Source organism: Micropterus salmoides, unplaced genomic scaffold (genome assembly GCF_014851395.1).
Source record: "Micropterus salmoides isolate LMB-PRFRI ecotype aquatic unplaced genomic scaffold, ASM1485139v1 Ms_hic_scaffold_15, whole genome shotgun sequence".
Classification (NCBI taxonomy): domain Eukaryota; kingdom Metazoa; phylum Chordata; class Actinopteri; order Centrarchiformes; family Centrarchidae; genus Micropterus; species Micropterus salmoides.
Window position 1 is genome coordinate 27,651,949 of NW_024040596.1, and position 24,013 is coordinate 27,675,961.

The following is a 24,013-nucleotide window of genomic DNA, read 5'->3' on the forward strand; positions in this document are numbered from 1 at the left end:
TGCTGCTTAACGATGGGCCCGGGCCTCAGCAGAGGTGCTAAAAGTGACACCTTCAAGGCACCATGGCAAGATATCAGTGTTCACATGCTCTTACTTTGTATACCGAGATGTGCTATTTGCAAAGAGAATCCGTTCATTTATGTACGCATAAATCACATCATATTTATTTAAAAATAAATTACATGATCTTTACTTACATATTTACATTAATTTATATTCATTTCTGATGTCCAAATATCAGCTTTGAAAAAGTGCTGCATATTATTGCATTCACTAATATGTTTTATAACAAATTATATTATATATAAAAACCGGGCATATATTTGTACAATAAAACACCCTGCATTGTATTAGGTTGTATATTACTATTTTTGCATTCTCCTTGTGGCAACATCCACATCTGGCAAGAAGGAAACCAGTGGCAATTTGAACAGTTGAGTTTCACAAACTGTATGAGTGGATGTGCGTACACTACTTGTGTGTTTCAGTTTGCCTGTACATGTGCATGGTTGACCTGACCTGTCCTCATTTGGTATAGATGTATATAGTGTGTGTGTTTCACTCAAAGTCACAGCCCAGTAGTTCTATTCTCATGGTGAGGGAGACCATCCAGCTTTTGGGGATGATTCGGATGAAGCGGGAGAAAATAGGAGGGTAGATGTAGTTTTTCACATGGTCGTTGCTATCTGTATTTCCGGGAAAGGTCTGGATTTGACGAGAGAGAGAGAGAGAATTGTTAAGTATCACTATCTACTACTGTCAAAGAAAACTCCGGTGAACTGGTTCATGTAATTACAGTTTCCCCGTGATTTTGCAGCAGCTCACCTTGTAAGGGAGGTCCTCATCATCTGTGTACTGGTTCCAGTGTATCCCATTGTTGCTGTACTGCAGAGCATAGGACATGACATACATCTCTTTCCCCAGAGACTTGGCTCCTTGCGTTATTATACCTGTGATCTTCTTAACTTTGGGCAGCTCCACCTGAAGCCACTCGTTCATGTCATTATACTGTGGAAGAGAGGGCGGGGGGGTTGACTTGTAGGTTGCTATGTGCATTTATGAACTACTTAAGTTCTACTTAATACACAACATGTATGTGACTATTGGGATTTTGTACCTTAGCTTGCCATGCATTGATGGTGCCCTGCTTGTTGAGGCGTGCAAGAGATGGGTTCCAGGGTCCCGAGTACCAGCTGGATGCTGTGGAGCTGGCTGTAATACGATGGTCTTCTATCTGTCTGCTCTCCATCCCCAGCGGCACTGAGCAGCCTGAGGGAGAACATTAGAAATGTCATTTACAGGAATCAAACAAGTGTCATGTTGCAAAGCAGACAAAGTTTTTGTTAACCAGGAAAAGCATTTATCATAAATTATACAAAAAGATTGGTCATATTTGTACATTTAATGTAGTTAATGTGGAGCACATAGCTGATGTGTATAGCAAATACATAAAAGTAGTAAATATCTGTAGAATAAATCTGGAGCTCATACCAAATGGATCAACATAATGTCTGCACTTTGGAGAATCTATTGGTGTGATACATTGTTTTTCCAAAAAAATGACTGTACAAATAAAGAGTAAAGTTATGTTGCTAGTGAACAATGAACAAAATCAAGAATATATGAAATAAATATTGACTATGAGGTTTCAGAGAATCTTTAACACAAGTTTTGCCACTTTATGTCAAAGAACTGCAGACTAGTATGTACTGTATGGATTTAGCTTATTATGCGATTTAAAAAAATAAAACAATATAAGATGTGGAAATGGATCAGAAGATACAGCTGGATATAAGGGATTGACTTGAGTTCTGGCTTGCCCACACAAAGTCAATTAAACATTTCAAATACTTTCTATCCTTACGGTACATTAACATCTTACCGTCAAGCTCACAGCCGTAGAACTCCATGCGGAGTGTGGCCTTGTTGTACCAGGTGATGGGGTGGAGCCTAATGAACCGTGCAATCACAGGAGGAAAGAAGGTGTTTGTCTCTGGCCCATTGACTCCCCGGTTCCCAGGGAATACCTGGTGGAAGAGAAGAGCAGACAGAGAGAAGTAAAGAGTTGATCACATACTTTTCTCTTAGTTTGTAGTTGTTTGCTTTGATCAATGTCCCCCACCTTCCTGATGTCCCTGCTGTCACCCTTATAGAAAATCCAATTCCGGCGGTCGCTGCTGTAGGAGATAGCATACTTCTCCACAAACTGGGAATAGAAAATCTGCTTGGCTCCCTGGGTGGCCACCTGGCTGATCACAACTGGCCGCTGGAAGTCCACCTGTACAGGGGGAATTCCACAGGTAGCAGATTGTATTCACATAGAAAGCAAATGCAAATATAGTCAAAAATACACACACACACACACACACACACACACATTTATTGCACCTTCATCACATACCTGAATCCAGCTGTGGTTCTGCTCTGTGCTCCATGCATTATATTTACCCTGATTGTTCAATCTGGCAAGATGAGGCTCCCAGTATCCTTCAAAGATAGAAATACTGTCATTCATCTAGAGCTAAACTGCAAAACTTCTGCAGTCATTTCACTTGTCATGGTGATTGCAGTGGGACCACAGTGCATTTGTTGCCAAAACAGATGGGTGTAAATTGGAGGAGGTATGGCTATGGCTACCTCTAGTGTTAATAGCTGTGATCTGGTTGTCTTTCACGGTGCCGGACTGTAGACCCAGCGGACGGTAGCAGTCTTGGAGGAGACATACAAGCGGTTTCTCAGTATCATAACATAACAGTATGTCAATGTAGTTAGAAAATCATATTGTAAATGTTTGTACCATTATCTAGAACCAGAAAGAGGGTCTGCATGCCCTTCTGTTGGTTGAATCCAATTTCTGTCTCCAGCTGCCACAGACCAGGTTTGGATGGATACATCTCCAGAGTAGCAAAGCTCCCTGACAAAAGACAGTTCAGTCATTAAGTCGAAACACACGCTATCTCTGATACATTTTTGACATCAAATATATCCAGTAGCTATTCTCTGTATTAAAACTGTTTTGAGGTACCATCAATCCAAATACTGTAGCGCATGTCTTCTATTCACAACTTGAAAGAAGAAATGCAGCAAAAGATGTTATTCTGAAGTGATATAACAAACAAACATGTTGCTCACCAGGCAGCAGTGGGTAGACGGCCTGTCTGTAGTTGGTTATCTTCTTGTGGAGGAACGTCTGTCCGTGGAAGTGGACACTCTGAAAGTCTTTAGGGGAACCCATGTTTATTAGGTGCCAGCACGCGAGCTGGTTGGTGTACATCCTCAGGCCCTTCAAGTTGTGTATAATGCCATTGATGGCTTTGGACACAAGAGACAAAAAGACATATTGTTTAATCATTTTTGGTCACTGTGTTTCTGTTCTGTAACTGATCCTGAATGCATGGAAGAAATGGTACTGCAACTCTTTGCTACCTAAAGTACCATGTTCTGACACAGTGATATAATATTAACGGTGATGTAAATACTCCATGTGTAAATAAGCATGTTAAAATTCTTGCTGACAAAATTTAAAAGATTTGTGGGAGGATTATCATTTGAACCGGGCTAGTTGAAGGTACATAATGCCTTACAATGGAACTTGAGGTTGTCCTTGAAGTTGAGGTCCATAACTCTCCTTCGGGTTTTCCTCTGCATCATCTCGTGGTTCTGCTCGTAGTACCAACTCTTAGACTCATCAAAGATCATGAAAAGCAATGTGAACTCCCTCATGTCTGTTAACGTCCTGTCCAGGGTGCCCTCTCGACACACCAGCAAAGGCCCAATCAAGCCAGAGTGGATATCCCTTTCCTAAAAGACAGAGCATGCACTAGGTTTAATATTAGTATTTTTTGAAAATATATACCACTGTGCTGAATCCTAATACATACTTGAATGTGTTAGATTCAGTTTAATCTTACTTTAAAGCCCCTATGTGTATAATCTGAATGTGATTATCTATTATATCTTTTCAATTATTTTGATTTTGATGGTTTATTTGTAGAATCCTGGTGAAAATCGGTGCAGTGCGTCTCACTTTCCCACAGTGTTTTTATGCTGCCACTAGGGGGAGCCACAGTCAGAAACTCAAATTCTACAAATAGCATTATTCAATACATGCAATACTAAACTGATATTTAGTTAATATTTTTTTTAAAAAGTGCAAATTACTCACAGGATTAACACCTGAATAGTAGGCCCAGGTCCGACAGTGAGACTCATCTGGCGTTGGCCCAACCACAGCATCGACCTTCCATATATATGTGAAGGTAGTATTGGGTTGAACCTCATTGTCATATTTATACCAGTACTTCGAGTCGTCTTCGTAAGACAGACCCTCTGTCTGCTTGGTGTAGGAAACCCCATTTGGGTGTAAGGAGTACGCACGGTTGGCTTTGTTCCTGAACACCACCTGCAAGAAAAAAGACACATTCTGTGATTAGGTAGTTATGGCTTTGAAGGAATAGTTAGACATTCGGGGCAGATTGATTTTCTTGCCAGGTGTTAGATGAAAAGATCAATACAGCTCTAATGTCACTGTGATAAATATACACTGCTCAAAAAAATAAAGGGAACACTTAAACAACACAATGTAACTCCAAGTAAATCACACTCCTGTGAAATCAAACTGTCCACTTAGGAAGCAACACTGAGGAACAAGAGAACATTCTGCTGCCTGCAACATCCTCCAGCCTGAGCGGTTTGGCGGTGGGTCAGTAATGGTGTGGGGTGGCATTTCTTTGGGGGGCCGCACAGCCCTCCATGTGCTCGCCAGAGGTAGCCTGACTGCCATTAGGTACCGAGATGAGATCCTCAGACCCCTTGTGAGACCATATGCTGGTGCGGTTGGCCCTGGGTTCCTCCTAATGCCAGACAATGCTAGACCTCATGTGGCTGGAGTGTGTCAGCAGTTCCTGCAAGAGGAAGGCATTGATGCTATGGACCGCCCGCCCGTTCCCCAGACCTGAATCCAATTGAACACATCTGGGACATCATGTCTCGCTCCATCCACCGACGCCACGTTGCACCACAGGCTGTCCAGGAGTTGGCGGATGCTTTAGTTCAGGTCTGGGAGGAGATCCCTCAGGAGACTATCCGCCACCTCATCAGGAGCATGGCCAGGCGTTGTAGGGAGGTCATACAGGCACGTGGAGGCCACACACAATACTGAGCCTCATTTTGACTTGTTTTAAGGACATTACATCAAAGTTGGATCGGCCTGTAGTGTGGTTTTCCACTTTGATTTTGAGTGTGACTCCAAATCCAGACCTCCATGGGTTGATAAATTTGATTTCCATTGATAATTTTTGTGTGATTTTGTTGTCAGCACATTCAACTATGTAAAGAAAGGAGTATTTAATGAGATTAATTCATTCATTCAGATCTAGGATGTGTTATTTTAGTGTTCCCTTTATTTTTTTGAGCAGTGTATATTATGTACAGCCAGAAGCCAGTTAAACAGCTAGGGAAACAGACCCCTGCAGGAAGTGGTCCAGCACATAATCCCCCATGAAACCACCACATGTCGTTTTTACACTTTTTTGTATGGATCAAACAAATAAGACTGAACAATTTGATTGGTGAGCTTTGGAGATGTATGAGCATGAGTAGCCAATGCCCCCTGTTTTCAGACTTTGTGCTTAGCTAAACTAAAAGGCTGCTCCCTGTGTCATCATATTTAGTGTACACACAAGACTGTTATCAGTCTTATTTTACCCTCAGCAAGAAATTCCACTAAGGCATGGTTTACATAAAGCAATCAGACATGGATATGCTACAATTTATAGAAAACAAGGACAGTAAAGCCTTCACACAGAAAATCTCTAAAATGTGCAACTTCAGAAGAGCTATACAAATGACAGCTTTGCAGCTGATGCTGACAGTCTTACCATGATGCTTTGTCCAACCTCTGCCTTGATGATAGGTCCCAGGATGCCTAGATGCTCATCTAACTCACCACGGATTTCAGGTGTGCTGAAGCTACTGTCCATGTAACTTCGGAAAACCACCTTGGTAAACTTAGTTTCTCTGCTGCTTTGTTGCGACTTGTCTTGCCTCCTGGGCGATAAAAGAACCTTATGTCAGCTTTGCATGAATGGATGTGTACCTGCTGTCCAATTTTCAAATCAATCTGAATAGTCATGAACTTTTTTTGTTGCTATCTCTGAGCTTACCTCGCTCCGTAACCAGCATAGTCCCACTCAACCTCCTCTGCAGCGATGAAATAAGTCTTGACATTTGGGCCTGAGAATTTTAAGTAGTATTTGGTGGTCTCGTCCAGGTTGAGATTCTTGATGTCCTCATGACCGCTGTAGGGGTCTTTGAAGTACACATACTCATATTCGTTTGCTTTCACATTTTGCTCATCAAGCTCTAGATGATTTGGATCGTCCCCAGGACATACAGCTCGTAGTCACTGAAATCGGGGTATCGGGGTACACCAATGACCACAGGCATGTTAATGAGCTCCTCCTCATCAGAGACGGGTTGTGGTGCATGGGGTCGTGACCCACGCGGGCTCATTCCTGGATTGAATCCACGAGGAGAGAGTGGTAAGCCACTCCTGACAAGAGGATTGAACTCCTTCCTTTTCTTTGTTTTCATGCGTTGGCCCTTCTGGGGCCTCTGTCGGACATTCACCTTCTTGGTCTTCTTTTTTGGAGTTGGTGTCGTTTGAGGCGTCTCATTCCCAAAGTATTTCTTCATGTAGTCAGGAATATCCATGGGTACCACTTGGTGAGTTACCTCATAAGTCCAGTTGTGCCCATGTGTTTTGACAGAGGTGGTTTTAATCCCCTCTGTATTTGTTTCTTTAAGGTAGATAAGCACTTCTTCACTGCTGTCTGTGGCAGGTACCTCCTCCAGGTTCCCTGAAAACACAGTATTATTGGAGAAACCTTCCCCGTTAGACGTGTGGTTTAACTCGCCAGGAAGAGCTGTGACATTCTGCAAACTAATCTCACTTGATATATTTGATCTGGATATATTCCCTGTGACATCCTGTGAGGGCTCGGTTTCAAGCAAAACGTGTGTTTCATTGTCATGGTTGGAATTGGCAGGATATGTCACAATTTCAGAGGAATTCATTTGAAGTCCATAATCCGGCTCAGGTATAGTTATCAGAGAGTCATTGTCACTGGTATTATTTCCTGTGCTCTCCACTTCCAACTCAGAGATGATCAAGATATGTCTGTCTGTGCTGCTTATGTCAGCCTCTCCTACATCAGATGCTGGAATAGACAATGAACGGTGTGTTCCATCTGCTGACATGTTAACATGGTTAGTTGCTGTGTTATTCTCAGAGGTGACATTGCCCTCTGGATTATTGTTGAGAGTGTTTGTGCTGGAGTTGGACAGAGGCACAGAGGAAGAAAACACATCCCCTCTGGTGAGCCTCTCCTCTGAGTCCTCGGCCCAGATCGTGCCCACAGAAGTTCCGGTCTGGGTGACATTGATTCTTTCAATCTCCAAGATGGAACCTGAGGTTTCTCTGGAGGTCACAGTAAGATTGGTCATCTCTGTTGATAAATTCCTAACCTTTGATAATGCAGTGGCATTGTGAACTGTTGTGTTCTTTGTGTCAGATTCTGTAACATTATCATGAGCTGAGACAACTACAGAATCACTGCCATTTGTGGTTATGCGGCCATTCTTTAGTAACATGTTTAGGAAATAAAAAAAGGTGGAAAAATAACTGTCTAAAGTTGATGGATTACTACTGTTCTGCATATGTGTTGTATTCTCACTGATGCTTTGGTTCAGCAAATTAACAGCTGTAAGGTCTTGTCCATCCACTTCTTTCCAATTTGATAATGATATCTTATTTAGAGCATTTGTCTTTTTCTTCTTGGAATGAAGGGTGGAATTTGTATCTCCATCAGGCACATCAATAGCATCATAGTCGAGGAAAGACAGGTCCAGCTCTTCCACATCTGTGCTACTAGATTGGTTCTTCAAAGACCTGAGACCTAATTCATCTGCATACATTTCTGTGTCTATATCCGTCTTCTCTGTCCTTTCTTTTGCAGGTTTTGGCTTCTCCTCTTCCTTCTTGATTTCATCCAAACTCGGAGGTTTCCACACGGTAAATTCCTTGTTTGCTGTTGTATCTTCATAGTCATTGTACTCATACTGATTGTCATGATAGCACTCAGCATCCCGAAACTTTACCCGCATTCCTTTGGTTGTCTCGTGAGAATTCAGGGAAGCCAGGAGCCAGACACCTGGGTCAAGAGGGAAATACAAAAATCATCCAAAACCGAGCAGCTTTTACTTGTGCAAAAAATTTGAGATGGTGGCATTAAATATCAATAGTCTCCATAACCTCACATGTCATATCACCTACTCTTGCATTACAGTATTAGATTAAATACAGTACATTGGCTTTTCTCAAGTTAAACATATCCCTACACATCAAATATTTGGATACACAGTTTGACTTAAAAAAGGCATTATAAGCCCTCACTGACCAATGTTTTCCAACTTCATAGTGATGGTCTCTCCAGTCATGGGGTAGAGGCTGAGAAAGTCCTCTGTCCGCTCATTCAGCTCAAATGTATGGCCGTAGAAAGTAGCTGTCTGGATGTAGTCCTGCGCTCCAATGCTGGACACGTGCCATGTTGCAATCTCACCATTGCAGAAGCCCAAGAGTGGGCCGCTCTCAAACACATAACCGTTAATTGCTGTAAGGAAATTTAAATGAATATTAGTCATCTGACAGAGAGCTGGAGGCAATGCAGTAAGATGTATGAGGAAATAACGGAGGGAATATATTATGTCTTTTAGAAGTAGCTTTTATTAGCTTCAATCAGATTATGGGGAAACTTACTATGCATGACATTGGACTTATAAAAGTCCGGGTCTGCCTTGTTGACTTTGGATTGATCACAATATTGGCGAATGTTGTGATCTAGGTACCAGCTCTTGTTCTCATCGAACACAGCCAACATGGAATGCTGCTCCCTGTCTGCTTTCAGCTGTAGAAACAAACCAAAACCTCTATTTATTTTAAAATGTCTTACATTTGTAGTATAGTTTTGATTGTTAAATAAACCGTTTTCTGTTGAAAGTTGAAATGTATATATTTGGTGGACTAAATTCTACCAATCTTTCATCACAACAAAACTGAAAAAAACATCAAATGTACCTTTTTATGTTAATCTACAAATACAACAAAATGTTTTTCAGTGTCCACTGCATTAACCTAAATTGGTTTCAAAACATATCACCAAAGGACAGTAGACAAAAATTTGCCAACTTGCTAACAATGGAAAATTCATCAAAATGTTGATTAATGTGTGCTGACCCTATAAATGTACACATGAAATTAAATAAAAACAAGAAAAAAACAGTTGCTAGTGATGTTTAGCAGTAAGTTTACCATGTTCACAAATTAACCTGCTAACATTCGCTAATTAGCACTGAACACAAAATACAGATAAGGTGGGTGAGAATGTCATTGCAGGCATTTGGTTACAAACCAACGTATTTGATGAATTAAAAAAATAACCTGATGATGGCACTAGATCAAAAATTTAAGGGATTACCAAAGTGGTTACAAATCATCTTGAGGGCAACATGAATTTCTGAACCACATTTCTTGGCAACCCATTCAGTAGCTGTTGAGACATTTCACTAAAAACCTTAAATCTCAACCTCTTGGTGGCACTAGAGAAAAGTTAAGGGATCACCAAAGTTTGAAAGTTTCTTTGAAAAATAAACGTAAAATCTTTTTACCTGCACATTTCTGACATTGAGGGACAGACTCTTGCAGATGAGGATTGGTCCTATCAGTCCTGAGGCGATGTCACGTGGTGTGTCCACTGCACTGTGGTACATTCGTGTCAGACATCGAGAGTCTTTGTCCAAAGGCTCATCCTCTTCCACCACTTTCCAAACATAGGTGTGTGTCTCACCTGGCTGAACACCATGGGTCTGGTTGCCTGGCAGACACATTGAGACATTAATTTTATTGTAATAATTATATATAATCAAACCCACTGTACGGTTCAGTCAGTTTGTTGAATTGATTTAGTACCTCCTGCAGGGTAGTTGACTCCCTCTTCTGACTTCTCTATTGTCAGTCCATGTGGATAGATGCTGTAGGGCCTGGATGCCATGTTCTTAAAAACAATCTGTAAAAGGACAGGAGGATATTTGTCGACATATGATTTGTGAGTTGCCCCTGTGCTCACAGTCTTTGATTTGAAAACTATGACTATGAGGTTTAAGTGCTGACTTTCAGTTTCATTTGGAATCATGAACAGAGCAGGAACTGTAGCCATTTTTATACATAGTGCCCCAAATTCACTAGACGGCTCTTGAAGTTAAGATAAACAAAAACTTAAATCTTAAATATTGATTTTCAAATCCTTTTCAGTCAATAGCTGAACTCAGGTCAGATCTCAGCAGACACGCTTATTCTCTAACTTGTTTCAGGGACGTTTTACATTCAGTCTATAATCCAAATACTAATAATTAGTCATTTCTAAGTAAGTCTAAGTAAGCAGCAACAGCCCTGTTGAGTTGGACTGAGTTCAGATGACTCACGTCAAAAATATTCCACTATTTGGTACAAAGAGCCCTTTGGTTGACTTGTATATTCAAATACTATATTTCAAAGGTAGTGCCTTCTAACGGAGAACACAAATTGTCGTAAGTCTCTTCATCAGGTGCCTGTTAGTTTTAGAATGTACTTTACATTTTTTTTATGTTTGTAAATTATTCAATATACTGTATTAATGCCTAAATATTTGTTTGGCATGCTTAGCATTTACAACACTCTTCTATAATATTTGATTTGATTTGATTTTAATTGAGTAAGGTCTCACCTTGATGACATCTCTGATTTGTGCTCTGATCACTGGGCCCAAAATCCCAAGTTCATCTTTCCTTTGCTTGTTCTCTATCCTTTCAGTGAATGACTCATTGTTGTACAGTGTATACACTGCCTTCTTGTACTTCTTGCCTATGCGCGTTGACGACTGTTTCAGGAACTGAAATTTGAAGTTCCTACACAGAAAGATACAAGATTTAAATATATTTTGAGACATTGATATACCTTCCGTAAGCAAACATGGCCATTTTAAACACTTGTTCCACACAGCCTCAGCACTGTTGGCCCCCACTCACTCAGAGTTGAGAGAAAAGATGGAAAATAACTCTAATATGTTTAGCTTCTTCAGTAAAGCAGAAGTGAACAGAAAACCAGGTTTACACACCAATCAACACAACTATCATAGTCTCCCTTTTGACAGTAAACACGACAGTGTACATCAGGACTTTTAAATTGCTAAAGCCATGAATAAAAATAAACAGTAGCACCTCAAATTAATTACAAACACAAAGGATTTATGTTGCTACAGAGGTATGTCTGATTTAGTTTGCATGTACACCTTTAAAAATGCTGTGAAACTTATAAAATGCTCTAAAATGTATCTGTAAATGGTGCTTACTCATCTATGTAGTCATGCATTTCAGGTGCATAGTCCCAGACAACTTCTTCAGCAGCTATGTAGTATTTCCACTCTCTGCTGTGTCGTTTCTGCTCAATGGTCATCCTTCGCTGGGGTGCGTCGAAGCCGGCACACTTTTTCACATCCACAAAGCCATGCATGCCAGCTGCAGTGGCAGAAACACGTTTATTTCTTATAAATGTAGTTACACTGGTAAAAACGATCGATCGGTGGTGGGTGGAAGACTTACCTTCCATGTGCTTGACGATGTGTGAGGAGAGCAGCCAGCGGCCTGTGTGGAGAGACACCATGCTGGCAGTGGTGGAGGAGCCACTGATCAGGCCGACAGATGACACTTTATGTCCGGCCTGCTGCAGCACCTGCCCGTTCATATGCACTGAGAATACCTCTGGCTCTGAGCTCATACCCAACAGATGCAGGCTCACAGAGGCATGTGCACACACGCTGACATCTGAAAATAAAAGCGCAAACTGTCTGTCATATTGTGTATTTTTTCTTTGAATTGTTTTGTTTATGCAGGACATCTGCTGAATGTCTTTTCCCTGACTGTACATCCCCGTGGCGTCTAACACTCACTCATACATTTGTGTGTGTAGTTGAAGAAGTATTCATATCATTTGTCTGCATAAAAGTAGCCACAAAAGTAAACTAATAGTAAACTAGCAAATCTCTAAAATTAACTACACAATGAGGTGTTCTGATTTGCTAATGTTGGACAGACTAACCAGGTAGCCATCCCTCTGTGTATCCGTTGATGGTGTATTTGACATGGTTGTCTGAGGCATGGCCGTTTGGTTTGTACTTGCTCTCTTTCTCATCAAAGACCCCAAAAAGGAAAACGTACTCCTGGTTGGCGGCAATCTGCTTCCCCGTCTCATCCAGACTGTCTGCAGAGAGAGAGAGAGTAGGGAAGACAGTGTGAGAGCGGTCAAAAATAATGACCAATTCATTTGGGCGCAGCAGCAACTGATATTTTGTGATTCGCATTTTACAGCTTACCAGGCTTGCAGATGAGTAAAGTACCAATGAGCCCTGAGTTGTAGTCCTCCACAACGTTATGGTGGGAAATATAGGTGTATGTGAGACAGGTAGGGTCATTTGGCTGTGGAGAAACATCTGATGTCACCTCCCAGTAGTAAACGTGTTCACTGTTGGGCTCCACTACGTCATCCTCCTTCTCTTTCTGTGATGTGTTGTCAAAGTAGCTGGCTCCTGCAGGGGGGAAAAGGCAGTTTGAATAAGGGCAAAAACTCTCTTCCTTATGGATTAATAATGTATGATGTCGGAATGGTCTAATTAATTAAATACCAGTGCCAAAAATAATGAATCCTTAATGAAGAGTTTCCTGCAAGTTGTTCTTTAATTTTGAATTCCTCTGCACTCTGACCGGCAAGTTTAAGAACATTAAGAGCTAATTTAGGAGCACTGTTAACTTTCCTACATTTTCTCCATATGAATGGACACAGACATTGCTTTCCTAAGGCTTAGCAATGCTTCCTGTTGGACTTCAGTACGTCTACTTTGATAATCTGCCTGTCCTGGTTAATATTTTAGAAAAAGACAAACAAGGTTGTTTGTTGTGTTAGCCAATCTTGTGTAATTATTAGAATGAGTAACATCACGAGCACCCACAACGACCCTAACAGGCAAACTGCGTTACTGGCGTCTTCAAGTTACCCACAGCTGTCAGGCTCATCTGCAGCTGGGATAAACAGACACCCACCCTCTGACTGTTTCCCGTAAGCAACCCCATGCGGGTGGAGGCTATGTGGTCCAGTCGCCATGTTTCTGAAAGTGACGACAATTGTCTCTCCTTCCTCCGCCCTCAGCGTGGGTCCGAGTAAACCTGCGGAGAAAGATTTATTTGTTTTTTTGGAATCCACAGCACTTGTATTTTGGTACCCCATCATGACACAAGTAACATAAAGTCCTCTTTACTCATCACTGTCTTTCTGTGTTGTTGCTGCTGATTCACTGACTGTTATTGACCAGCAAATCTAATACCATCGGCCCCTGTAAGCCAAGCGTGATATATGTTTACCCTTTCTTGTACTGCTTTCTTGATGTTCTCTTGCTGTCATATGAAACTGTTATTTCTTAAGAACTGTCCTGGAAAACAAAATGTACTTTGGTACTGGAGGAAACTGGAGAAAGTATTCAGTCGGGACAGTACCTGCTGATGTAGTTGTGTGAAACAGTAGTGACATAGAGTCAGATTGTTCTCCAGTTTCAACAATTTCCCTCTTCATTAAAAAATTAACTATTCTATATCTAACAAATTAACTATTCATCAAAAATTGGCAGATGCATTTATGCTTTACCAACTGTGCTGTTCTACGTATTAGTGACAACCTAAACTGTCTTAGGAAGATCAAAACATGATCAAAACCAGTCGCTATTTCAAACCAATATGACCAACTAAATACAGGTTTTTAATATCCCCTTCTTTTCTGTCTTAGTAAGGTTGTGGGCACCACGAGCCTCCACAACTGCGTAGAGTTTCTCCACTGGAAGAATGAACAGCATTCATCCAAAACATATTCCCTCATTCGGTGTTTTATTTGTGGTGATGAGTGTGCTGCCTGACGAGTTTCTCCAAATCCTTCCATAGGTGTTTGATTGGGTTGAGATCCGGTGACTATAAAGACCATAATATGATTCACATGATCATCATCAACAACACACTGTTCAGTGAGCCCTCACAACCTGTAGGGAAGCATTTTAGCTGTTGTTCAGGTTTTTCCGTTAGCGTCTCACCACTCTGTAGAGTCAAATCACTCTATTATTCTGTTATTTTTTATTACAAATTTAAATAAATCAGCGGGTACTCATTAATAATTAACTAATTAACTGTACCAGTTGAAAAATTCTTAATTTGACCTCTAATTTGTGCCACCAAATGTATCAAATGTGCATTAAATTATCAGGAAATAAATGTATCTATCTGAATGGAGACAGGATGAGTGTTTCTTAGTAATTACAGCCAGACAAAGTGTGTCTCTGTGTAAATTGCACAGAAAGTTTACCTAACCAGGAGGGATGAGTTTTAGCATGTCTGAAGTCTTTCTCATACTCCCGAAAGACCACTTTCTTATAGGTGGGACCAAGCCTAAGGAATTGGTGGAAAACACAAAACATGAATCAGCAAAATACATGTCGTACACACTGTGCCTCATATCAAGAAGACATGGACTTTAATATTTGAAGTCACAAGTTTCCGTATATGATGTAACTACTAATGCGTGTGACCCATTATGTGTTTATAGTAAGCATACAGTAGTAACCTGGATGTAATGACAGGATGAATAAACAGGAAATTAAACAAGGACTGTTTTTACACAGTACAAACAACTTCAATAACAGCACGTTAGTGAAGACAAAATTCATATAAATGAATAAATAACCCCAACCATTGTAGGAATTTCAAAAATAATTAACTCTTATACTTTAATACCACTAATCCATTCAAACAAGTACCCTACCTGTGTGTGTCATTGCCAGAGTAGTTCCAGTCTATCTCAACAGCAGCGATGTAATAATGTCTTTCCCTGGATCTATGCACGTCTGCTTTGACATGGAGGAGAGTCAAAAGAACCAGGACGGGCAGGAGAGACCGAGCTCCAGCCCAGGCACAGAGTCTCATATCTGGGATCAGTCCTCCAGGTGATACCGGTCTGCTCTGCAAGTGAAGAAGCTGTGATCTGACAGAGAGGTCCCGCTCTGTGCTTTATCTTCTGTCACTGACACACACACACACACACACTGAGTTTAAACATTATGTCCCCGGGCATTGAACTGTGTCTTGGCATATTTTTTTCCTCTCTCTCTTCTAATTGAAACCTTGTGTGTTTTACTGAGTCATCCCCAAGGAGTGTGCGTATTCCCATCCTCGCTGGTAAAGCACGGTGGGAGTGGGTATTGGAAAATTACATGGTAAATTTCTCAGGAATGTTCCCGAAAATCATCCCATCAAAATATGTCATAATTCAAGGACATAACATTACAGTATGTGCAATAGGTGGAGGCAACCCACCACAAACTTGATTTATTTATGTTTGTGGAATAGATACAGAAATATTGCAGCATTTAAGCATGCCTCCCGTTCAAACATCTGGAGCCTGTAGTACATTTTAGGTTTTATCACTCCTTGCCTCAGTTATTGCAATTCTTGTTATGTAGGAGTTGGTTATGAGCCTTTTCTCACCTGCAGTTAATCCAAAAATGCAGCAGAAACTCCTAACTGGTACAGAAAAGAGACAGTATCCTCCCTGTACTGGCCTCCCGTCACTGGTTATTATTATTTGTTTTTAAAGCACTGCATGGACTCACCTATTCCAGGTGAGTTTTACTCTAAACACAAGGTACATTATGTCATTCAAACAAGTACTGGCACTGAAAAAAAGTTCCACTGAAAAATAACACTAAAGTATTTAATTTTATGTTGATATTTTTTGTATTCCAATATTTTTTACACTGTCAATTTTTTTTTCAGTGTCACTGGTTTTTAGTGTGGTTAACATGTAACCTGCATACTATTGAGAATACGTCACTTCTCTGGATCCAAGGTCTACGTTGAAGCTGCTGACATGACCACAGTCTTAGCATTCAGCAGTGGCTTCCATGAGTTCACATAAAAACTCCCAAAAGTCTGTTTCTCTCTGTTGTGTTTTTCTCAGCAGATTCCTGGCATTTTTTTTAATCCACTGAAATATCTCACGAAGTTTTAATGAAAGATCAATATGTTGCAATGTCCTTTATGGGTGGCTTTCCCTGCAAGGCAGTTTTCAGATATTTTAGCAATACTACAGTGTAGAAATACTCTTTCAACATTAACATCAAAATATAGCCTACTTAAAGTACCAAAAGTAAAAGTAATCATTATGCAGAAAGGCCCTTACTGGATTAAAATGCATGGATTGATGCATTAATGTGTTCATCACTTTAATGTTGGAGCTTATTAAAGGTGATGCTAATTTTGATTAGTTTAAATGGCCTACTGCTGGGTAGCTGAACCAATAATAATATATCATAATGTACGTATTGATGTATATTTTGTATTCCTTTGATAATCAAGTATCTAATCTAGCTAGTAATCTAGCTGTCAAAGGTTGCAAGGTAAAAAGTACATTTGCCTTATATATTTGCCTTCAAAATGTAGTGAAATATAAGCAGTCTGTAAAGTAACATAAAATGGAAATACTCTGTAAAGTAATACTATTTTCTTCCTTCGGCTTCTAAATACAGAAAGTAAAGTGTTCATTCACATACAGTTCCTGGTGCACATCTTCTCAGATGGGGACAATCGATTGTGTCTGTCCATAATCACTCGGGCGTGCTGCGTGCGTGCGTGCGAGGTTGACGTCAACACGTCAACACGTCGCAGAAGAACCAGGAAGGGGCAGTAATGGTAGGCTGAAGGCGAAATGCATTAGTTATGGTTTGGAAGGAATCAAAATAACATGTAAGTGTCATTAAGACTGTTTAATTTTGACATCGTTTTGGTGACTACATGTAAGATTATGTGAAAGAGCCCGCGTTTTGCTTTTATTTGCGTCGTTATTGGCAGAAACATGACGGTTTTGGGTGCAAATGATGCTTGAGTTTATAGACTTTAACGTTACTCGTTTGGATCCTAAATTCTTTTTGTGGGCAGATCAGTTTACGTCCCTGACAAAAATAATTAACCTTTTGGTGAGCGCTCTAAGTATATTAGAACATTGTAAGAGACTGTCTCAAAGATTGGTAGCAACGATTATCGATTAATCTCTAGTTTGTTGTTATTTTGTGGTTAGTCCTTTTGGTCTGTTAAATGTCCTACAACAGACCAACGTCGACGTCTTCACATGTTTGTTTTGTCTGACCAGCTGTCTAAACCCCAAAGAATCATTTTACATCAGAAGAGCATCATCCTACTCAGCTTGATATTATTTCAGAAAAGCACAGGAGCTTTGTATCACGTCAGTAAAAGTGAATGGGGACCTTACCCAAAGGCGACGGTGTGTGTGTTTGTGTGTCAGGTTGTTCCTCATTGATCATCCATCAGAAGATAGTTCCTAAAAACCCCGAAGAAGTCAGACCAGGACAGAGCAGCACTGTGAGTAGGTCGTGTGAAGCTGGGGGCAGAGGATAAGAGCTAAATACACTCAGTTGCGTCATACAGATAGGTTTATCTTTTATTTAGCCTTAACCTCACTGATAAAAATGGGGTGAAAAAAACAGCCTCCCAATGATCATTAAGTGCAATCAACACCTTTCTAAAACATTTTCTACAAAAAACATTTCAACATTTGAACCTCCATGAAAGTAGATTTATAGCAGGACTATTGTATTAGACTACAGCTGCAACTATTAGTTTATAAATCGATTAGTTATTTTCATAGTCGATTAGTCTGATTTCAGCTTCTCAAATGTGAATATTATTTGGTTTCTTTCCTAAACTGAATTTCTTTGGGTTGTGGACAAAACAAGACATTTGAGGACATCATCTTGGTCTTTGCTTGGGAAACACTGATCGACATTTTTCACTATTTTCTGACACTTTATGGAACAAACAACTAGGGCTGGGCAATAAAACAATAACAATATTTATTGCAATACAATTTTCCTCAATAACAATATAAAAAATGTTCAACAATTGTTTGATTTAATTAATAAATGTTGTTAATAATTTGTTGAAAAAAGATTTTATCGTAATTAAGTTTAATGTTCTGTCTCAGATTTGTGAAGTGTTTGTACTGCACATAAAGAAAAGTTTAAAACCACAATTAACCATCTGGTTCATTCAGCTTTCACTAGGGAACAACATAATTTTTAGGGCCATATCGCCCAGCCATACAAACAACTAATTGATTAATTATGAAAATGACTGACAGAGTAAATGATGATGAAATGAATGAATTATTTGCAGTAAATAAGCAAGGCTGCATAAATGGGATGTTAATAGTCCATGTCCAACACAAAAATCCAGCATAATCCAAGTGATATTTTTGCCACAGGAACATGCAATATTGTTTTCAATGCCCCTTATTTGACTTGTTTTCAATATAGTTTCCTCAATGACAGTTGCTAATTGACCTGGATAGCCTGCCAAGCTCTGACCGAACTGAATGATTGTTTGCAGCTTTGTCATTGTGTTAGAGCTGTTGCAAGTGACTCTGTTGGTCTCAATATTGTTGGATAAAGATCTCACCATTTCATTGCAATCTTGATTCGGACCCTGAAACTCGGGGCACTGTGTGTCTGTGTTTTTAAGGTGTCACAGCAGGCCTGACTGCATGTATTTCCAGTCCTAGCCATGGCGTGCTGCCGTTCCTGCCCCAGGCTTTGCTCCCGCTCGTCAGGCTACACCCTGGCCCTCGGCCTGGGCTTTGTAACCTTGGGGACCAGTCGCATCTTGCTGCTCAAGTTCTCTGCCAACGCTGGTGAGTGACTGACATGAGACGGATATGACTTTTTGTTTCCCACTGAGAGTTTTTTTTGTATGTATACGACTGATGTTGTTGACTGTGTCTCTTTGTGGTCAATTTGCAGAGAACAAGTATGACTTCCTCCCTGCATCTGTCAATATACTTGCTGAGGCGCTCAAACTGCTCTTCTGTCTGGCCATGTCAATCAGGGTCATAGTCCGAGGTAACCATAGAAGTCACAGTGTGTCTGAGTGTGTGTTAGTGTGTGTGTGATGGTACGGTATGTTTATCTGCTCTTTTTCTCTGTTTCTTCAGAGGGACGCTCATGCAGAGAGCTCGGCTATTCCTCCAGCTCTTCCTTCCTCACTTCCCTGAAGTGGGCTGTACCCGCTTTCCTCTACTTTCTGGACAACCTCATCATCTTCTATGTGATGACTTACCTGCAGCCTGTTAGTTAAGATTTAACTATTTAGTTATATCGCACCTACCTGAAGGAAATATTTTGTGTGCTAGCTTTACAGTAGGGTTTCTGGGGGGAATTTTAATGCATACATTTCAATTATTCAACCCCCATTAACATGCAAGCCACACTTTTTCTTTTAAGCCCTCTTTAAAATCCAGTGAAAAATGTTGTGAGCTCACAATTCAAGAGTAAGCTTCACAATTTACAAACATTTACATATTAAGGACTCTGCCTCTAGTTCTTTAATTTTGGATTAAAAAGCATTTAACCAAATCAATTCATCGAGTTTTGATGTTATCTAAATGTAGATTGTAACTTCTCCTATCATATCAGCTTTTACAAAATGTCCTGCCCAAAGACTTTGTGTTATTGTGACTATGTTAATGCTATCACTCTGCTGTTTATCTCTAAATCAGCTGTTCTTCCTCTTCCCCGCAGGCCATGGCAGTGTTGTTCTCCAACTTTGTCATCCTGACCACAGCTGTACTTTTCAGGATTGTTTTAAAGTAAGTGGCTCAATTGAAAACGTTTCTTCTTCAATAGGATAATGTGTATGTTTTTGCGAAACTTTTGAGATTTTGACATAAAATACAGCTCATTTCAACTACAGATTAAACTTTTTTTTGTTTGTTTCTCACTTTTTCCTTCAGGAGGCGCCTGTCCTGGGTTCAGTGGGCAGCATTGCTTGTCCTCTTCCTGTCCATTGTTTCCTTGACGACAGGGTCAGGGGGCAGCCAAAACGCCATTGCTGTGCAAGGACTCCACTCAAACCCCCTCTCCACCCCCTCCAACTCCTGCCTGCTCTACACACAGCTGCTGGAGCAGATGAGGAACAGCAGGTAACATGACAAATGCAGAAATACATTAATAGGTGATGAATGAAGTACGTTCCACCATATTTGCACCGCACTCCTATAACACTGTCAGACTCATGATGGGCAGTTTAAAACAAAAAGGATCAAAATCGATTCAGCAGAACCACAGATATCAACTTTTTTGATTCCATGCATTCTTGTCGAAACCCGGCACCTACATTACCCACAATGCAACGTGTCTGCAAACAGTTAATTTGGAGATTTGGGTGTGTTTTGCTAGTAATAGCTACTGCAGCCTGTAGCAGAGATGAGCAGCAGCTGCAGAGGTCTGGTTCGCTCCACACCGCCAGATTGTTTTCATTTGTAGTCTTCGGCAGCCCAACCGACTCTGGCTCAAGTGACATCATTTGAGGCGATTTATCTGATTTTGCGCAGCCCCCCACATAAAAGCTTCATAAGCTCTACTACACTCCAAGACTTGTAAATTGATTTGAATGTGTAAAATCGGTGGAGTTCCTCTTTGCCAATTTAAAGGAAATATAGGGAAGATTTTTTTGCCTCACAGAACAAAATATCTGCTGTCTATCTATCAGGATTCAATAAATCAATAATTTATAATTCAATGATTCTCCAGACTGCAGCCTGTTTTCTACCTCGTTTTGGAACAAATGCCAATCAATAATTTTTTCATGTTCTCCCACCACAGTGCTAGTGAATCTTGGGTGTCGTCCCTGCCCGGGCAGGCCTGGAGGGACAGGATAGTAGGGAAGCTTCGAGCTCTGGGTGTGGGTCACATCCTGCTGCTCCTCCAGTGCTTCATCTCCGCCATGGCCAATATCTACAATGAGAAGATTCTGAAAGAAGGAGACCAGCTCACTGAGAGCATCTTCATCCAGAACAGTAAATTGTGAGCAGTAACTAAAGAAGAAATTAATAAGGCAGAAGACACATGGTTACATTTAATTCTTCCATTGTAATCGGCGTACTTTGTGGCTTGGTTTTTTAGGTATGCCTTCGGTGTGGTGTTTAATGGTCTGACCCTTGGGCTTGGCAGTGAGGCACGAGGCCTCACCATGCACTGTGGCCTCCTCCATGGACATAACATCTACTCCCTGGGTTTAGTGCTTATCACAGGTGAGTTAACAGCTCCTCATACCTAAATGACAGAAATGCTGTTTATTATGTTTGTAAAATCTATACAAATGCTAAAGTATAAACACAACAAGCTTTGGTTTTACGGGTGGTTGTGTGCCAGACTGTTGCTTGGCTGGGAGCAGTAAGGACTAGAAACAAATTACGACGTGAGTATGATGAAATGAACTAAATTTAACACACAACAGCTTTAGATGCTGATTGGTGTATTTTATTTAACCTTTGGACAGAACCAGGCTAGCTGTTTCCCCCTGATTCTTTATGGCTAGCTAACATCTTCTGGCTGTAGCTGCATAATTAACAGACAGATTGGAGAAGTGGTATCCATCATGACATCTAACTCTCGGCAAGAGAGGTAATGAGTGTAGCATTTCTAGTAGTCAATACAGTCATAATTTGTGGCCTAGGAATCTTGCAAGTAAAGCAAGTTCTTACAAGAGGTATGAAAAATGCAGTTGGAAGTCTCACGCTCTTCTCTGTCTTCTCCCCAGCTGCTCTGGGTTTATCTGTGGCCTTCATCTTGAAATTCAGAGACAACATGTTCCATGTGCTGACAGGCCAGATCACCACTGTTCTAGTTACCGCACTCTCCCTCTTCCTCTTCGACTTCCACCCGTCGCTGGACTTCTTCCTCCAGGCTCCCATGGTCCTGCTGGCCATCTTTATCTACAATGCAAGCCGGCCCAGGGACCTGGAATACAGCCTGCAGCAGGAAAAGCTGCGCGTCATCAACGGAGAGGTGTTCGAGAGGTCCAGAGGGGTAGGGAGCGAACCACAAAGACCGCAAAGTAGTCACTAGTCAAGCCCACACACTGATTTTCTAACACAGCGTTGATCACCCTTCCTCTCCTCCCACACATTTCTCTATAATGTGATTTCTTCAATGCAGAAGGAAACCTGATTCCCTGCAATGTAAACAGCATTCAGACTCATGCTGGTGCCTTACCTTGCGTAATTTCATTAGGTCAATGACGTCTATTGGATTTAGAAAGAGGAAGCTATTAAACAGAACAGATGTCTATGTGGGTTATGAGGACACTTTCCTGGAGTTAGCAGGACTTTGAGGTAGTTTCCATGACCAGCACCAAGCTTGGAAAGTTGGAGTTTGGTGATGATACTAATGTTACTGTTGGGAAGACCTTTGTGTCTGCAGGTTTGTTCACTGTATTCCACCTCTTCTGCATGCATTCTGATTTGCTCTTGTTCTCTGTCGTAGGACGGCGAGGAGCTGGAGCTCCTGACAAAGCCCAACACAGACAGTGAATCTGAGGAGGAGTCTTTGTAGAACTGAGTTATGGCTCTCCTACAAAACAGAAGATTTTCTTCTTCGCTGCAGCTAATATTAAGCTGGACGATAGACTTGAACTCTCTGAAGCAGCATGCTCTCAGATTCTGTCAAAGCATTTATTTACCGACTGTCAGCAGTTAAACAGTGAATGACAGTGTTGATGGACTGATGAACTCTGTTGGAAACTTCTGATAACTAAGACTGTTGTGTATATTTTGAAATGTGCCTGTCAATCTATGAGTGCTGTCATTTATGTAGTGGAAGGTACATCAGTGTATGTGCTTGGGAAAACATTGTCACTGTATTCGCCATTTGGGATCATTACGGTTTTCTGTTATGGATAATAAATAATGATTCCTGTTGCAGGTGATTGATTGCTTTAATGACCAGCAGTCAAATTTCAGTTTTTCAGATTGTATTTGACTTTATACTGTTTTGAATTGTTGTTGGCACTGTGTAAAAGAAGTGTTTATTTAGTCAGTATTTAAACACTGTGGAAAACCTAAACAGTCCAGTACACACTCGCAACCTATAGCTTCAGAAATGTTCATGTAATTGTAAATTATATATTAGCTGAAATGTACATACACAACACGACTGTTGTTTCCATTACAGTTACAGGGCGTTCTGTTTTTCTACTCAGAACCAGAGCATTGACATATTAGAGCAGTTAGTATGGCTCAATTTCTGAAAGCACAACAAACTGGTTTAAACTTTTAGTCATATGACAGTATTGATGTATTCCAGCTGTGAAATACTTGCTTCTTTTAAGATTGTTGTCTGTGCCATAACATTTTAACATGTATGAATGTCTGTTCTGAAATAAACTACAATTAAAGTGCTTTACTTTTGTCTAAATATAAGTAACAGTCATGTAATTTAAAAGGTGAAAAATTAACAATTGTGGATGAAAATGCACGTCAGGAGTGGATGGACCCTGAAGAACAAGACATGTAGAAGAATATAAGATAAAGAGGTAAGATGTTTGTGATAAGTTCAATAGAATGTATTTGGGGAAGAAATGATAAATCGACTAGTATTACAACTTTGATTTTTGTTTCCATGAAATTTCCTCCTCTATATCTCAATGTTCTGTATCTCCATTAAATCAATATGGTAATGTTTAATGAAATATTAACAAACAAAATAAAATCTTATCACCCCAAATCAGCTACATCATTACACCAAATAAAACATTCTTGTGTATAATTTTATACACATTTAAGCTAAAGCTTTTTATTTTTTGGAAACCCTGGAGGAAAATCTAGGATTTCCGCAATTCTTGGCTGCACAACATGTTTTTAATAATGGACATACTAAAGGGACCATGAGGAGGTGGTTAAAAGCTATCTTTTTAACTTCTCATTACTACTGTAGTACAGAACATGTTTCTTAATATAAGATAGGGTTGCCTTCATTATTAC

General features: G+C 40.4%; 2 protein-coding genes across 3 annotated transcripts; one reads left to right on the plus strand and one right to left on the minus strand.

The window, feature by feature from the left end:
* Positions 1-136: 136 nt before the first annotated feature.
* f5 (coagulation factor V) lies at positions 137-17,584 on the minus strand. The gene is given in 27 exon segments (XM_038721380.1): positions 137-705; positions 826-1,008; positions 1,118-1,269; positions 1,883-2,027; positions 2,123-2,278; positions 2,402-2,487; positions 2,638-2,709; positions 2,798-2,914; positions 3,133-3,312; positions 3,585-3,801; positions 4,166-4,402; positions 5,880-6,048; positions 6,165-6,390; positions 6,393-8,213; positions 8,460-8,672; positions 8,819-8,966; positions 9,727-9,932; positions 10,028-10,124; positions 10,821-11,001; positions 11,445-11,610; positions 11,695-11,916; positions 12,191-12,352; positions 12,465-12,677; positions 13,189-13,311; positions 14,492-14,574; positions 14,948-15,205; positions 17,450-17,584. Coding segments are annotated over 26 exon segments (5,883 nt in total). The 5' UTR covers positions 15,109-15,205; positions 17,450-17,584; the 3' UTR covers positions 137-558.
* slc35a5 (solute carrier family 35 member A5) lies at positions 16,807-23,435 on the plus strand. Of its 2 annotated transcripts, none has more exons than XM_038721381.1 (10): positions 16,807-16,926; positions 18,718-18,886; positions 18,996-19,094; positions 19,187-19,320; positions 19,773-19,840; positions 19,985-20,173; positions 20,856-21,056; positions 21,156-21,283; positions 21,793-22,061; positions 22,518-23,435. In XM_038721381.1, the coding sequence occupies exons 2-10, from the start codon at positions 18,760-18,762 to the stop codon at positions 22,584-22,586; spliced, it is 1,284 nt and encodes a 427-aa protein (XP_038577309.1). In that variant the 5' UTR covers positions 16,807-16,926; positions 18,718-18,759; the 3' UTR covers positions 22,587-23,435. The 2 variants fall into 2 exon arrangements, with proteins under 2 accessions (XP_038577309.1, XP_038577310.1); XM_038721382.1 differs by lacking the exon at positions 16,807-16,926 and adding an exon at positions 17,488-17,559.
* The last annotated feature ends 578 nt before the right edge of the window (positions 23,436-24,013 follow it).

What these genes read in the sequence shown, in the direction of transcription:
- slc35a5 (XM_038721381.1), top strand. Translation starts at nt 18,760, where the DNA reads ATGGCGTGCTGCCGTTCCTGCCCCAGGCTTTGCTCCCGCTCGTCAGGC. An exon ending in TTCATCCAGAACAGTAAATT is followed by an intron (nt 21,057 to 21,155) that starts GTGAGCAGTAAC and finishes TTGGTTTTTTAG; the next exon opens with GTATGCCTTCGGTGTGGTGT. An exon ending in GGGTTTAGTGCTTATCACAG is followed by an intron (nt 21,284 to 21,792) that starts GTGAGTTAACAG and finishes TCTTCTCCCCAG; the next exon opens with CTGCTCTGGGTTTATCTGTG.